This window comes from Malaclemys terrapin, chromosome 6 (assembly GCF_027887155.1).
Source record: "Malaclemys terrapin pileata isolate rMalTer1 chromosome 6, rMalTer1.hap1, whole genome shotgun sequence".
NCBI lineage: Eukaryota > Metazoa > Chordata > Testudines > Emydidae > Malaclemys > Malaclemys terrapin.
In genome coordinates, this window is record NC_071510.1 from 113223709 (window position 1) to 113238472 (window position 14764).

At 38.8% G+C, this 14764-nt stretch overlaps 1 protein-coding gene across 10 annotated transcripts in view; it reads right to left on the reverse strand.

Moving 5' to 3' along the window:
• The window catches only part of NEDD4L (NEDD4 like E3 ubiquitin protein ligase), a 347299-nt gene that overhangs the window by 144779 nt on the left and 187756 nt on the right, over positions 1-14764 (reverse strand). The window contains exon 1 of one of the 10 annotated variants that reach the window (XM_054032691.1): positions 4131-4172. The exons of the other annotated variants lie outside the window; for them this stretch is intronic. Coding sequence (XP_053888666.1) covers positions 4131-4157 — 27 coding nt within the window. The 5' untranslated portion in view covers positions 4158-4172. Of the gene's footprint in view, positions 1-4130; positions 4173-14764 lie in introns of those variants that run through there. 10 annotated transcript variants of the gene reach the window in all.

The following is a 14764-nucleotide window of genomic DNA, read 5'->3' on the forward strand; positions in this document are numbered from 1 at the left end:
AAAGCAAGTTATCACCAAGCTATTGTTCACCCAGATTTACCTATGGGGATTTCTGAAGCGTTACATGCCATATTTTTCATACTAATCAATGTTTACTAGTTCCAAGTGCTAAAATGCTACCTACAATCCTAACAAAGAACTGATGTCCAAGAGTAATAGTTCTTTTCACTCAGTTTTTAGTCAAAGATGACACCACAAAACATTTCCCCAAAAAGCCAATGACTAATCTACAGCAGTTGATTAAAGGACTTTTCTCCATTAAACAGAGGGGCATATCTGAATATTGGCTACCTGGTCTAATATTTGATATGTTAATTCAACTTTAAAACATTTTTTTTGAAATGGCACTTTAAAAAAAAAAAAAAAAAGACTCTCAGAATGGTGCAAGCATCCTCCAAAAATGTTAATTATTTAGACATCACAAAGTTTGGTAAGTGTATTAAAGAACAGTGACCCATGGAGCTAACAATCTATTTTTAGACATGATACAAGGAATGACAGCAAACAACTGTAGGGAGAGTGAAAGAAAAAAAAGGAGGACAAGGGTTACAACAACATTTATTTTTTTACTTAGGTTTTTTTTAAGTGAAAAATGGAAAAAGGAAAAGCAGCTAACCGTTGCAGGATTATGCCAATATATGAAATTCTGAAAGTGAAACTGACTAGTAACAGACTATGCACTAGACCATATTAAGAAAAAGGCTAGGTAATAAGTTTCATTGGGGAAAAAAAACAATTATAGTGAAACTGCAGGTGTAGTTTGTAGCAATTGTGGATTTTATTATTATTATTTTATCTTACCATTTTAACTTAATAGTGTCCCTGTGAGGAATGGATTGTGTGCATTCAGGATGACAAAATGGGGAAATGGAACCTGGGTGATCTTGGGGACAGAAAGAGTGCCTGTGGGGAGGGAGGGAAAGTAGGGCAAAACTGAACCAGAAAAACCTCTGCCCACTTCTTCCAGAAGGTGTGAAAAAGTGAGAGGAGATTTAGGTTTACAACTAGGGTTGCCAACCCTCCAAGATTGGCCTGGAGCCTCCAAGAATGAAAGACTAATCTTTAATTCAAAATTATATCGTGTGATTAAATCTCTAGGAATACATCCAACCAAATTGGGCAACCCTATTTACAATAAAACTCTAAAAAGGGTTAAATGTGCCAGCTCTGGGGTTTTCTTGCAAATCATCTACCATTACTATGTATTCACAGTGGTCTTTTCCTGGCAGGTATTTCCTGGCCTCACCACATTTCATTAGGATTATAATTATCTCTTGCTAGATCTTCTAATTATGGCTCAGTATATTTAAACAGGACAGTCATTCATGCTTTATTTAATAGTATTAGATTATTAAGTAATAAGTATAAATATGTTTAAAGCTATACTTACTTATCCATTTAAGATGACTAAGTCATGAAGTAAATAGGATTTAAAGTATTGGTGGGAATTTAGGTATCATCTACACATGGCAAACACATGCATGCAAATATAAATCACTATCCTTTTTTATAAAACCCTCGGTTAACTGTCATGTATCTTTTCTGCATTTTCCCCATAATTTCTGTTAATTTCTATTCAGATATAAATTTATTGGCTTTATTCTATGTAAATGCAGATCATTTTCCAGCAAGGATTTGAGACATCAGAATTGTTTCTGTGGTATGACAGGAGTTCTTTAAGAGGGAACATATTTTTAGTTATTTATCACACACAATGAACACCTTTATTACACCGTGGTAATATTCCTCTATTAAGATTTCTGAATAAATATTGCAATAAATGCAAATATACATCTGACCACTTGGCAATTAATCATAATATATTACACTCAAGACAAAAACATTCCCAACTTTCCATATTGTTAAGGTACACTAATTTCTGCAATTTCATACACCACTTAAACATACCATAGTCTTGGACACATGCCACTGTAAACAGTTGAAGGCAGGCTGAATCACCAGTAATCCCAGTGGTGCTTGAAATTCACTAACTTGACCACATAAAACACCATAGTCAAATGACAAGAGACCGTTTTTGAAAGCCACTAAAATGTTCAACTGACCCCTGAGAACTCTTAATAAAATCCTTGGCTGTACGGGCACACAAACAATAACTAACATTTATTTATGCAAGCTACAATTCCACTGAAGGCCTACGAGTTATGTCAAGCTACCAGAAGCAGAGCCTCACTACTTTTCTCTTATTTCTGAGAAGCTGAAGATACATCCGTGTTAAATTTCAATAGCCTGGAGGATCATTAAGACAGTGACTTTTACATTTTTATTGTACATCTATGTTTAAAAACGGCATGTATGTTTCTAAATAAATGTCACATTAACATTTTCAAAACTCTGTTCCAAATTGGTTACACTCCTCAGTGATGTGGAAGGGAACGTGGTAAATGAAACCATCCTGGTTTGAAGTTAAGCAAAAGGGAGCAATGAGAGAGAAAAAATGAAGGAATTGGCAAAATTGAGCAAATTTGGAGAAATGGGATAGAACGGAAGTAAGAAAAACATACTGAGTCTTATTCAGAAAAATTTCCCCAAAATCAGCTAAGCAAGTTCTACCAAGAATCTAGTCTTTCTAAGCTCCCTGACTGGCACTTACGCAGAAATTGCCCAACCAGACACTAAACCTTGGCAGCATTTGGAGTAATATTTTTCTCAAGATGAACAGGTCTTTAACAGTTTTGCTAATGGTTACAAAACATTGGCAGAGCTCTAAATTCTGGGCATGTATTATGCAAATATGTATTACAGCTGTTTTTATTTAATATGGTGCAGCAAAAACATGCATGCAAGAGCAAAGGCAAATTATATCATTGAAATATGCTGCTGCTGTCAATGAAATTCTGATTTATAGACCAGTTAAAGAAAGATAGTGCTTTTAATTTCTTAAAATTCTTTCTAAAATAAATTATATACTCAAACACAAATGTCTATTTCTATCACAAGACAAACAATATGTTAAAAATTAAGATTCATCCATTTACTTCCAATACCAAGACTCATTAGTAACAAACACAGTTAAATAAAAAAGTCATGACTTATCAACTTTCCACAAACGTTGTCCTTTCCATTTTTCCAGTTCTGTAATGTGCCTTCTCCATAATAAAGTGCCCAGCAGTTCCTGTTCAACTTGGATTATACATTATCTAAGCAAGAGTGAACTGAAAAGCAAGCATCTGATAGATTATAGCTCAAATTCTTGGATGAATTATGCTTCTGTTAGACTTCACTGTTCTTGAGACATGACCTAGTGTACCATGTAGAGTTCATTAGATTATAGAAATCTATAACCTCACCCTGGCTTCAAAGATATAGCAGGAAACAGAAACAGAAAATACAATTTAATTCACTGACTCCACCAATCATCTCCAACATTTTTCTCCTCACATAGTTTTTTCCTACTGGAGATTATGAAATATTAAATAATCACATAAGAATTTAAACAATTTAGTTACATTAATTCTTGCACATGCCAGCAGAATATGGTTTTATATAGAACCTTTCATACTTCTCAGCCTCGTTCAATCCTGTCAACATATTTATAGTGTCGATAAATGGCAAAAAAGTACTTCCAATTTGATATTTATGATGTGACACTGTGCATGTAATTTACAGTCCTGGGTAGCAGTTAAGGGATAATATCTATTATCAGTAAAAGAAAATTTGTTTTTATGTTACAGTAGCACATGGAGTCCCCATAAATGAGAACAGCTCCATTGTGCTAGGTGATGTACCAAGTAAGAGACTGTAAACTCTTTAGGGCAGAGACTTCAAGTATGAAGATCAGACTGAATATGTGAATGCAACAACAAATGGGAAGATAGGATGTCGTAACAGTAATACAAATATACAGTTTTGCAACCTAGAGGAAACCCCACTTATTATGTTGATGTTTGCAATATAAAAGGAAGGCTGGAAATTCAAGAAATCTCCAGCACTTCTGAAATTATTTGCAGCAACCTTAATAAAATTCTACAAAAAAATTGAGGATCATAGCAATATCTAATAAGGAGCTGTTTCCAATTCCAAATTCACTGAAACTCCAGCATTTCACAAGGCTAACATTTGCTACAGAAAGGAACAGTTTAAAAAAACAAACAAAACAAAAAACTACGCACCAGCTCCATGGAGAATGAAGCTGGCATTGCAAATTGAGGACATTGAATTCCTTTTCCTCCTACTCTTCCCGCATCTGTTTTGGCTGGCGTCTGACACAAGCATTCCGATTGATGTCACCTGGCGAGTCCACCAATGCTACGGCATGCTAGTCAAGACAAAAAACCTACCAGAAAAGAAGGCAGACAGCTCAGCAGCTGGGGAAAAAGGGTTTTAAGCATTGTGGCTGCTTTTCAGCAGCACTGCTTAAACCCTTGCTGATTAATATGTCTCCCCACTACAATTGCTCTCTTGTTTGATAGATTCCTTTGTTCTGTTTCACACTTCTAGACTGAACGGTGACAGACCAGCACATGACTGGCTGGAGGACAACAGTTGGAATGGTGACTCAAGTGCTGGCCACAATAGATGTGAAAAATACTCTCTAGCACAGCGCTTCTCAAACTTCATTGCACCGCAACCCCCTTCTGACAACAAAAATTACTACACAATCCCAGGGGGGAGACCGAAGCCTGAGCCTGCCTGAGTCCAGCCACCCGGGAGAAAGGGGGGCGGGGGAAGAGCCCAAGGGCTTCAGCCCTAGGTGGGGGCGTGTAATCTGAGCCCCCCTCCCTGCCCAGGACTGAAGCCAATCTTTCTGAAAAGTCTGCTCCCTTTTGGATGAAGCTGGCAAAAGAAATCAACTTTTTTTTTTTTTTTTTTTTAATGTTTGCTGAATGGCCCACGTATAATTTGACAGTGGTAAACAAGTCCTGCAAAGTGCAACACATAGAGCTTGATTTCTCATTAACTTGGGCAGTTACTCCTGCCCAAGATTTTTATTAATTTATTACAGAAGATGACTTGTAGCATACTCTACAGTTATGAAAAACTGCACTGTAGCTGCCTTCCTCCCCATTTTAATACGCTCTTAGCTTTATGAAATATTAACCATTTAGGGTGAAATTTTCCATTTTTTCCTCCCACACTTCTTTTAAAAAAATATTTTTTAAACTCATATAGAAAACTTGATGTTTTTAACATGACATAGAAACAATTATGGACTAGTGAGGTTGCTCAGTTTGAAAAATAGTGAGGTTTTATTAAAAAAGGTATAATAATTTTAAAAAGTGTCTACTGAGTACAGAAAGAAGAAATTTTCTTAAATCTCCTGATGCACAGTTAAGCACAGATGCACTGTACTTGCTTGGGTAGTTAATTAAGTGCACACAGGTGGCTTTCATAGTATTTACTGCATAGTGAATTCCTTAAAAACCCTCCCCCTGCTTCTGTTTGTCTCTTATAGCCCCCCCCTTTTTTTAATACTAGTAAATTAAATGACCAAAATTAGCATAATGAAATATGAAGGTTGTCAGCTCAAATACCCACAAGGCAGGTCGTCCTTAAAGTTGCTCTGGGGGCATCAATATTCTCAGATTGCACAGAAGTAGTATTGTTTTTTATTTCTCTCTTCCTCATTAAATATAAAGCTTAATGCCTTACTCTGATAAGTCTGGTCTTCCGTAGAAAATTAGGTTGTGTTAGGACATGACCTTGAGAAGCAGTGTTAACAGGACATTAAACAAGACCAAGCAGCCAGTATAGAAAAAACAAATCTGATTTAATATCATGTCAGCTCATTGTGATTAAACCTATGGTTTCAGCTGGGTTTATCCATGACCAGGTGACAACGGTAGCTACAACAGTCCCAGTCTACAAAGAATGCTAAGTCATGTTTAACTTGGTTAGTTAACACCAGACCCATATAATACAAGATGTACAATGTGACAGAGATAATGCTACCAAAGAAACACTTTGGAATGTTCTTACACTTGGTCTTGTAAACTTACCTATCGGCACTGCATTGCCACCTTTTTTTTTTTTTTTTTTTTTTGGCATTTAATACACACCAAAAAACTATTACATGGGCTGATACTCTGCAACTTCTGATTTCAGGGAATGAATGTTTCTGCCCAAAATAGCCAACTTACTTCAGTACTCAGGTTCAATACCTAGGACTTGACACACACACACACAAAGCATATATAAGCCCCAAAATGTAAGTTAGTTATAATATTTTTAAAATATACTTTATATTCCACCCCTAGATTTCTCCATTTTGATTTGCGTTTTATTAATGCTAAACTGCTGATGCTGAACGCCCTACACTTACAACAGGCAAAAAGGTGAATAACTAGAAATAATACGCGCAGGAAAAGAAATTATACAGTGGAGATACCGGCAGATAGCAGCAGACACATAGGCTCCTAAAAATAACATGATTCACTTTCCAAAATTAATTTTGCAACTTTAACTTAATGATTGACGTTAAAAAGAAACATTTGTCTAAGCTTTGAGCAACTGATGTCATTGTAGGAATGGGAAAAAGGCTTAAGCTATTTTGACTTACTTTTTTAGTGTTGACCAATGTAGTAGACAAATATTAATATTCATACCTGTAAATGAGGTTTTTGCAGTTCTGATTCATTGGTCTAAAACTCCTGGGATCTACCTAGCAGTTCCTTACAAAGGTAACTTGGGTGGATGGGTAGAAGCTGCCAAGCAAATTAACTCTTCTGAGTCATTGTACAGCCAAAGCCTCCATCTTCTAAAGGCATGTTAGTCTAAGTCGGGGTCAGCAACCTTTCAGAAGTACTGTGCCGAGTCTTCATTTAATCTCTCTCTGATTTAAGGTTTCGCGTGCCAATAATATATTTTAACGTTTTTAGAAGGTCTCTTTCTATAAGTCTGTAATATATAACTAAACTATTGTTGTATGTAAAGTAAATAAGGTTTTTAAAATGTTGAAGAAGCTTCATTTAAAATTAAATTAAAATGCAGAGCCCCCCGGACCGGTGGTCAGGACCCGGGCAGCGTGAGTGCCACTGAAAATCAGCTCACGTGCCACCTTTGGCATACGTGCCATAGGTTGCCTACCCCTGGTCTAAGTAGTGCCAAAGAAGAACATAGAGAAGACCAGACAACGGCTTCCATTATTATTTGTATTACCGTAGCACCTAGGAGCCCTAGTAATGGAACCAGACCTCCGTTGTCAGAAACATTTAGAGGCATCCAAGTGTTGAAGCATCCAACTATTAGCCATTCTGCAAAAGCTTGGACGCTGAAAGTTACAGTTAATATGACTAATCATGACTAAATCCCCTTAGAAAAAAACACCAGTGTTTTTAAATGGTATTTTCCTAGTGTTGTAAGATACACTTTCCGTACAGTGGCTCATATTAGGAAGTAAATAGGGATCTTTCCTGAAATTTATATTCAACTGATGCAGGAAAGATATCTGCTCGCCTAAGGGGAGTTTCAACACCTTTGTGATATGCTTTATTGTAAAACCATGTGAACCCTAACAAGTCAAAACACACAACAGGGGTTTCTTCAGGTGAAGTCCCAGGAAAGGCTTCAAATTCTCAGCTTGCTTCACCCAACTTCAAGAGGAATCCCAGTTCTCCTCTCTGATCTAGTCCTTCCTCCCAGTAATCCTTTCTTTGCAATTCTCACTACCAGAATCAAAACATTCCTCAAGTAATTCCACCTGCCTGCCCCAGCAACGCTACCTTAAAATTCCCTGCACACAGGGAAAATCACAATAGTCCTCCCTCTACCCTGAAGATGATGATTAACCCCATTCCTGGCAACCTCTGGATGGGTTCTGGAAACTTCTTAATAATTTCTGACCCATTTTAAATTACATATTTAGGAAACGGAAATGGAAAAGATGCATGAAGCAACAACTGGTCTGTTACAGAACCCTGCGGACAGATCTTCGGTTGTCTGGTTTGCAAAATTTCAGAAAGAAAAATCCTGCTGGAATAGTTTAAATTAGACACATTATTAAAAATGATGATAATGGAGTTACTTATCTGCATTAGAGGTTAAAACACAAGCTAACAAAAAACGTATTAGCTGCTAATCAGATTAGAGATTCAGACTATTAATTTCTAAATCGATACAAACTAGGTTAGAAATATCCATGAATCTAACTGACTTCTCATAGTAAGCATTGTAGGGCTAACTTAACTCACTACATTTCATTGGGCAAAACTTATTAGGCACCACAACCACTCCACAGATTGATAGGAGGGGGAGGTGGAGAGGGATAGCTCAGTGGTTTGAGCATTGGCCTGCTAAACCTAGAGTTGTGAGTTCAATCCTTCAGGGGGCCATTTAGGAATCTGGGGCAAAAATCTATCTGGGGATTGGTCCTGCTTTGAGCAGGGGGTTGGACTAGCTGACCTCCTGAGGTCCCTTCCAACCCTGGTATCCTATGTGGACATAAGAGGTAGAAATTTTCTATAACTGTTGCTTTTCACAGAATACGCAGCTCCAAAAAGAAAAAGGTTTTAGATGAAATGTTATATTTCTGAATTAAAGTATTCCATCTTCATCCATGACAATTCGCATACTTGTCTAGTCTCTCATTTGTTTCAATGCAACTAATAACAATGCAACAAGTAACTTAATTCTGAGGAAGTTTACACAGCACTTAATATCATTTATTTTAAAAAGGTCTAATTAAATGGTCAGAGCTTGAAAGCCCTCTGAATCTCAAACGGGATACTAGCTGTCTGCATCAAGAAAGCTGTCAAAGGCTTTTACACTGCCATAAGGCCAGCAGTATATGTAGCCACACTGAAAAACATAAGACATGAAGAAACTATTAAAGCTAATTTGGGCTTTGCAGTTAACACATACCTCACTAATTCACACTAATGACTGGGTTCCTTCATTATGAATTATTGAATTTTGCAAATCAGTATATGAATAAACAGCACAGTATGGCTAATGCGTCACCAAAAGTACTGTGTTCATTTTCCAGCAAGTATAGTTCACTTTTGTTTATAATAGTTCAGTACACTGGCAAGTGTTCTCTGATAGAGTTTCTAAAAATAATGAAGTGTTAGTAATATAGCAACTACTACACTCTACAGTTTTAAAGCTTTGCAGAGAGATATGAAAAGAGGACTTTTCATATGTATAAATTAGGAAGTGAGGTTCTAACTCTGCCTTTGAAGAGAAACACACCCCAAATTACCTTTAATCTTAGATTAAAAAACACTTTTTCAAAACCTGAAATTAACAAATGTGTTCGGGACCTAGAAGTGAAACAGACAATTGTTATAGTGAACAAAGAAGAAACTGATATAATTAAATTTTCATGGTCCAAGCTGAGAAAAATGCAGAAAGTAAAACAGCAACAACAACAAAAAAAAGTGGAAAGTAACAGCTGCAGCTCTAATAATCTAAACATTTTTAATCTAAACAATTTTAATGTATTTTTGTTTAAAGTGTAATTTTAACTTCACAGAATCAATTTTAAAAGATATGATTTTGTTATGCACTATGTTGATATGCACAGCTTTTTTTATGGTTAGGACCTAAAATAAAAGCAGTTTCAAACAATGGACCAATGTAAGAGGTATTAATTTAAAATAGGACATAGCTATAATCAGGAGGGGTGGATATTTTCAAACAAAAATTTAACAGCATGTGAAAGTTAGGGTTTAAAGTACAGATTAGTATTTTAACGAGGATTAATATGTGCTCCACCCTTCAGCTTCAAAAGATTTTTATGGTTTGATAACTACTATGGGATTTTCAAGTATTTTGCTTTTTTAATAAAACAGTCATATCATCACTTTCCAGGGCTACATGCTTCTGTGTGCCCAATAACACTCGTAAGCCAACAGTACTGCAAAGTAAGTTGTGGCCTGTTGTGTGTTGTTGTATGGTAATAAATTTTGACTGTATATTACTGATCTACTCTTACCATTACCCACATGCTTTATATTGCAGCATTTTACACTGTGCCCAGAAATAGGGTGTCACAGTTACTAGACATGCTCAGTAACTGTTTCTGAAGCAGTATAGGAAGTTTTAATTGTAGGCAATCCAACTGGCAGGTCACACCCTGTCACACTCCAAGAGATGAGCCAATTAGAGCACAGGAGAGTGGAGGGGGAGTTATAAATAATGGAGTTAAGACAGTCCTGTGGACTCAGTGGCTGATATAGACAGGACCCCTATCAAGCCCGGCCCCCAACTTCCCCGGCCCCAACTCTGCTGTAGAACGGCCCAGACCAACCCCAAGCACAGCTGGGGCACCCGGACCTGCTGGGACGGCATGGCCAGGGTGGCGTGGCCCGGACCCAGGCATGGCCGGGGCGGGGCGCCGTTGGAGCACACCAGACCCAGACTGGACCTGCTAGGGCTGGAGGAGGGGCACCTATTGTGCAGCCGCAGCCCAAGAGCTGCCACAGTGGGGAGAAGCGCCTCTCCCCACCCAGCGCAGGTGCTGCTGCATGGAGAGAGAGATGGGGAGGGAGCCCGAGCACCCTTCTGCACCCAAACCCCTCATGCCCTGCCCCACTCCAGAGCCCGCACCCTAGACAGAGCCCTCACCCCCTGCACCCAGCCCTCTGCCCCAGCCCTGAGCATCTCATCCCCTGCCTCACTCCAGAGCCCACACCGCCAGACGGAGCCCTCACACCCCTGCACCCCAACCCTCTGCCCCAGCCTGAGCCCCCTCCCACACTCCAAACCCCTCGGCCCCACCCCCCACCCCATAAATTTTGTTATGTCCACCAATATGAAGGTCAGGTGTCACACATCACCTCCATATTGGTGGACATAACAAAATTCATTCTGCTCATGGGTGGGAAAAATTAGAGGGAACCCTGCTCTCCACATTGAGAGAGGGGCGGATTGGGTAATAAACTTACACTGGCCAGGCTTCTGACCAGGGCAAGATGGTACAGTTTTGGGGTCAAGGCTAGGGGCTTGGTAGATTTGCTAGTGCCTTTCTCTGTGGGATTTATGAGTGGCTCAGGGAGCATTTATGCAATTTAGCTGGGTGAGGGGCTCCATATGCGGTTGTGCTGAATGATGATAAAGCCTGGAGGGGTTTGCTGCTTGTCACTAGCAAAGCATTGTGAGAGATAGCCCAGGCTGGAGAGTTAAGCAGCACAGCGGTACGCCATTCCAGGTTGTACCCCAAGGATCTTGTCACAGTTGCCCAGCCTATCTGTTCACTCAGGATTTTGCCAAAAGGTGGAGATGACACACATAGGGTTGAGTTTTAGCAGTTTGCAGAGCGTGGATTGACATACTGCCAACGTCACTAACATACACTTTTTTCATTACTTATGTGTCGGCATCTAGAGGCTACAATAAGCATCTTAACTGAAGAAAAAAAAAAGTCAGCATATTTCAAGTGAACTTATTTAACACTGCACTTCATAGAGAGATAATCAGGAAAGAATTAAAACAAAACAGGAGATAAACTGCTGGCTTTAGAGCAGTCTTTGTGAAATAAATAGCCCCCCCAAAATGACCATTTCTTAAATTTTGTATTACTCGGTGCCTTTCATCAAGTGGGTACCCTAGTTTGATATCACAAACTAAGTAACACTGTATAGGTGTACGGATGTCTAGAATGTTCTGTTGATGTACCGGTATCTATGCTGAAGTCACTCTGACTGTCACCTTCACTGTTAAAATTCTGTGTCATTATTTCTGTTATAAACAAAGTATCATATAAACTCTGTTTTGTTTTTTTACAAAAAGATCACTCTGGGCTGAAACTCAACATACGAATTTTCCAGGCAGAGCAAATGTTTTATTATTGTTATAAAAAGTGATATTATTTCCAGCACTCCTAGTCAAGCTTTTATTCTGGTTTCTTTACAGATTAAATGAGGAAAAAGTCTGGGCTTTCAGGAAAAACAACTTCCAAAAGGGACATCTATCAGAGTGTGGAACAGACTCCAGGAAACTTTGTGGAGGGCTGTGGATAAAGAGCAGACATAGCATTTTCAGTGCTTGAGTCTTTAAATAAATGTATTATAGGAATGATGCTGCCTGATTCTGCAAGACAGAAACCACCTGCAAGGTACTATATGCCCTCAACTCCCGTTGAAATCAGTGAAGTTGCCTCCCTCATGCTCCTTCCCTGGAAAGAGGCATATAACCCAATTTGGGCCCCCTCCCCATGTTCATATACAAGACAGCCCTCTGCACCCAGAGGGGTTTGTTGGAGGTCAGGTTTGGCTTTAAAGTGACTTACTCCAGTGTAGCCTCACAAATAAGCTGCTGGAAGGAAGGAAAGAAAGCAGGATACATTCTATCTGTTTTACAAAGACTGGAAAATTTAATACAAGTTTTTAAAAGGAAGCAGCAAAAAACATTCAGCTCTGCTCATCCATAATCACTTTCATCTGCCATTTCAGGGACATCAGGCATGTGACTGCATCTGGATTTGGATTTTTGCAAAGAAAACTCTCTCTATATCCTTGTACAACAGGTCAGAGCAATAAACATACATACATACAAAAAGAAAACTATCATCTCTGCCTTCTGTGCAATTTGAATGGAGTGAGGGTTGGTCCTAACCTATTTCATCTTCCACTCAAGAACAAGTTGGATGAATAAATAATTAAAATTCTCTGAAGTACACCAGAAGCACCATTTGTCTTTAAATCATTTTGTCTATTTGTTCTTCAAATTCCTTCATAGTTTGTATAGACTCTTTCCAGAAGTTGAAAGGGAAGCAGTTAATCCTCTCCCCAGACCAGAAAGACCACTGCTCCCTATACTCAGACACCTGAAAAATAGGAGAGCTGGGCCAGCTGTATACAATGAAGCGTTCTAGGAAAAGGAAGTGCCATGGGGTGCCTGGGGCAGGCTGGTGACTGACTATAGGATTCAACAAGAAGAGTGAAATTAAGGGGAAAGTTGGGTTTCCCATCTCAGTGAGTAAACTGGTAAGGCAAGCTTGCTTGAAACAGGTCACCTCTTTACAATGTTAACTGGCTTTCCTCAGCCCAATTTTTCATTTATATTTGGCCTTTAAAGATGCAGTAAATTTACCTTGCAATGCTCTGCAATAAATCACACCAGGTCAGTATCTAAACCCTCTCTCAGCATATAGACTCTTTTGGACTTGTCATGGCCTAGAAAGAGTCTCATTTAAATGCAAAGTTTATGTTGTGTCTCATTAGTCTCAGCAGGGCTTCATTTATTTGAAAGAGAAAAACCAAGAGAGCGACTCAATAAAATCTTTGCCTGTTAATACTTCCTGCAGCTTTGATCCACCAGAGTACATAGATTAGTCCCACCTTCAAATCAGACAGATGACTATCAATAGCATTTTCCTTCCTTCCTCCCCTTTCCTCTCAACAATTAACATGAATAACACAAGCCATAACACAAATATGCGCAGACATTTGTTGCCTACATACTGATGGTTGGCTATCAGCACTGGCGGGTCTGGGCTACAGGAAGGAATTACCAGGTAAAGAATCCTCTTTTCTGCAGTCTAATGGGATCTAACTTGCATCCCCAGCAATTTTTAGTAGAAGGTTTGGGAAGAAAATGGCTGTTACATTAACAGGACATGCGGGACAGAGATTCAGAAATCCCAAGGCCATTGTGATCATCTAGTCTGACCTCCTGTAGAACACGGGTCACAAAGATTCACCAAAGTAATTCCTGGAGCATACTTTTTAGGCGGAAAAAGATCCAATCATCATTTAAAAATGGCCAGGAATGGAGAATCTACCACGACCTTGGTAAATTGTTCCAAAGGTGAAGTACCCTCACTGGTAAAAATGTGTGCCTTATTTCCAGTCTGAATTTGTCTAGTTTCAACTTCCAGACAATGAATCATGTTATACCTTTCTCTGCTAGACATTATTAAATATTTGTACTTATAAAACTGTGATCATGTCACCCCATAACCCTCCCCCTTTGTTAAGCTAAATAGATCAAGCTCCTTGAGTCTATCACTATATGACATATTTTCTAATACTTTAATCATGCTTGTGGCTACTCCCTGAACCCTCTCCAAATTTATCAAAATCCTCCTTGAACTATGGACACCAAAACTGGACACAGTATTCCAGCGGCGGTCATACAACTGCCAAATACAGAGATAAAATACCCTCTACTCCTACTCAAGATTCCCCTGTTTATGCATCCAAGGATAGCATTAGTCCTATTGGCCCCAACATCAACTGGGAGCTCATATTCAGCTGATTATCCTCCACAACCTCCGAGTCTTTTTCAGAGTCACTTCTTCCCAGGATGGAGTCCCCCATCCTGTAAGTAGGACCTACTTTCTTAGTTCCTAGACGAATACATTTAGCTGTCTTAAAACAAATTGTATGTGCCTAGCTTACCAAGTGATCCGATTTGCCCAGCATCAGTGATCAGTTATCTTCGTTATTCAACACTCCCCCAATGTTTGTGTCATTGGGGAACTTTATCATTGATGATTTTATGTCTTCTACCAGGTCATTGATCAAGATGTTAAACAGCCCAAAGGCAAGAACCAATCCCTGCAGAACTCCACTGGAAACACAAGCACTCGATGATGATTCCCCATTTACAATGACATTCAGACCTATCAGTTAGCCAGCTTTTAAATCTATTTAAGGTGTGCCATGTTAATTTTATATCATTATAATTTAATCAAAATGTTGTGCAATACCAAGTCAAATGCCTTACAGAAGTCTAAGTATATTACATGACAGGAGACTTAAGCTTGAAAGATATAAGCATTTTGCCATCAGAGACTCCTGAGCCTTTTCACCCTAGTCTGAAACAACTACAGAATTTGCCTCATTTCCTGTTACTGCCTGCA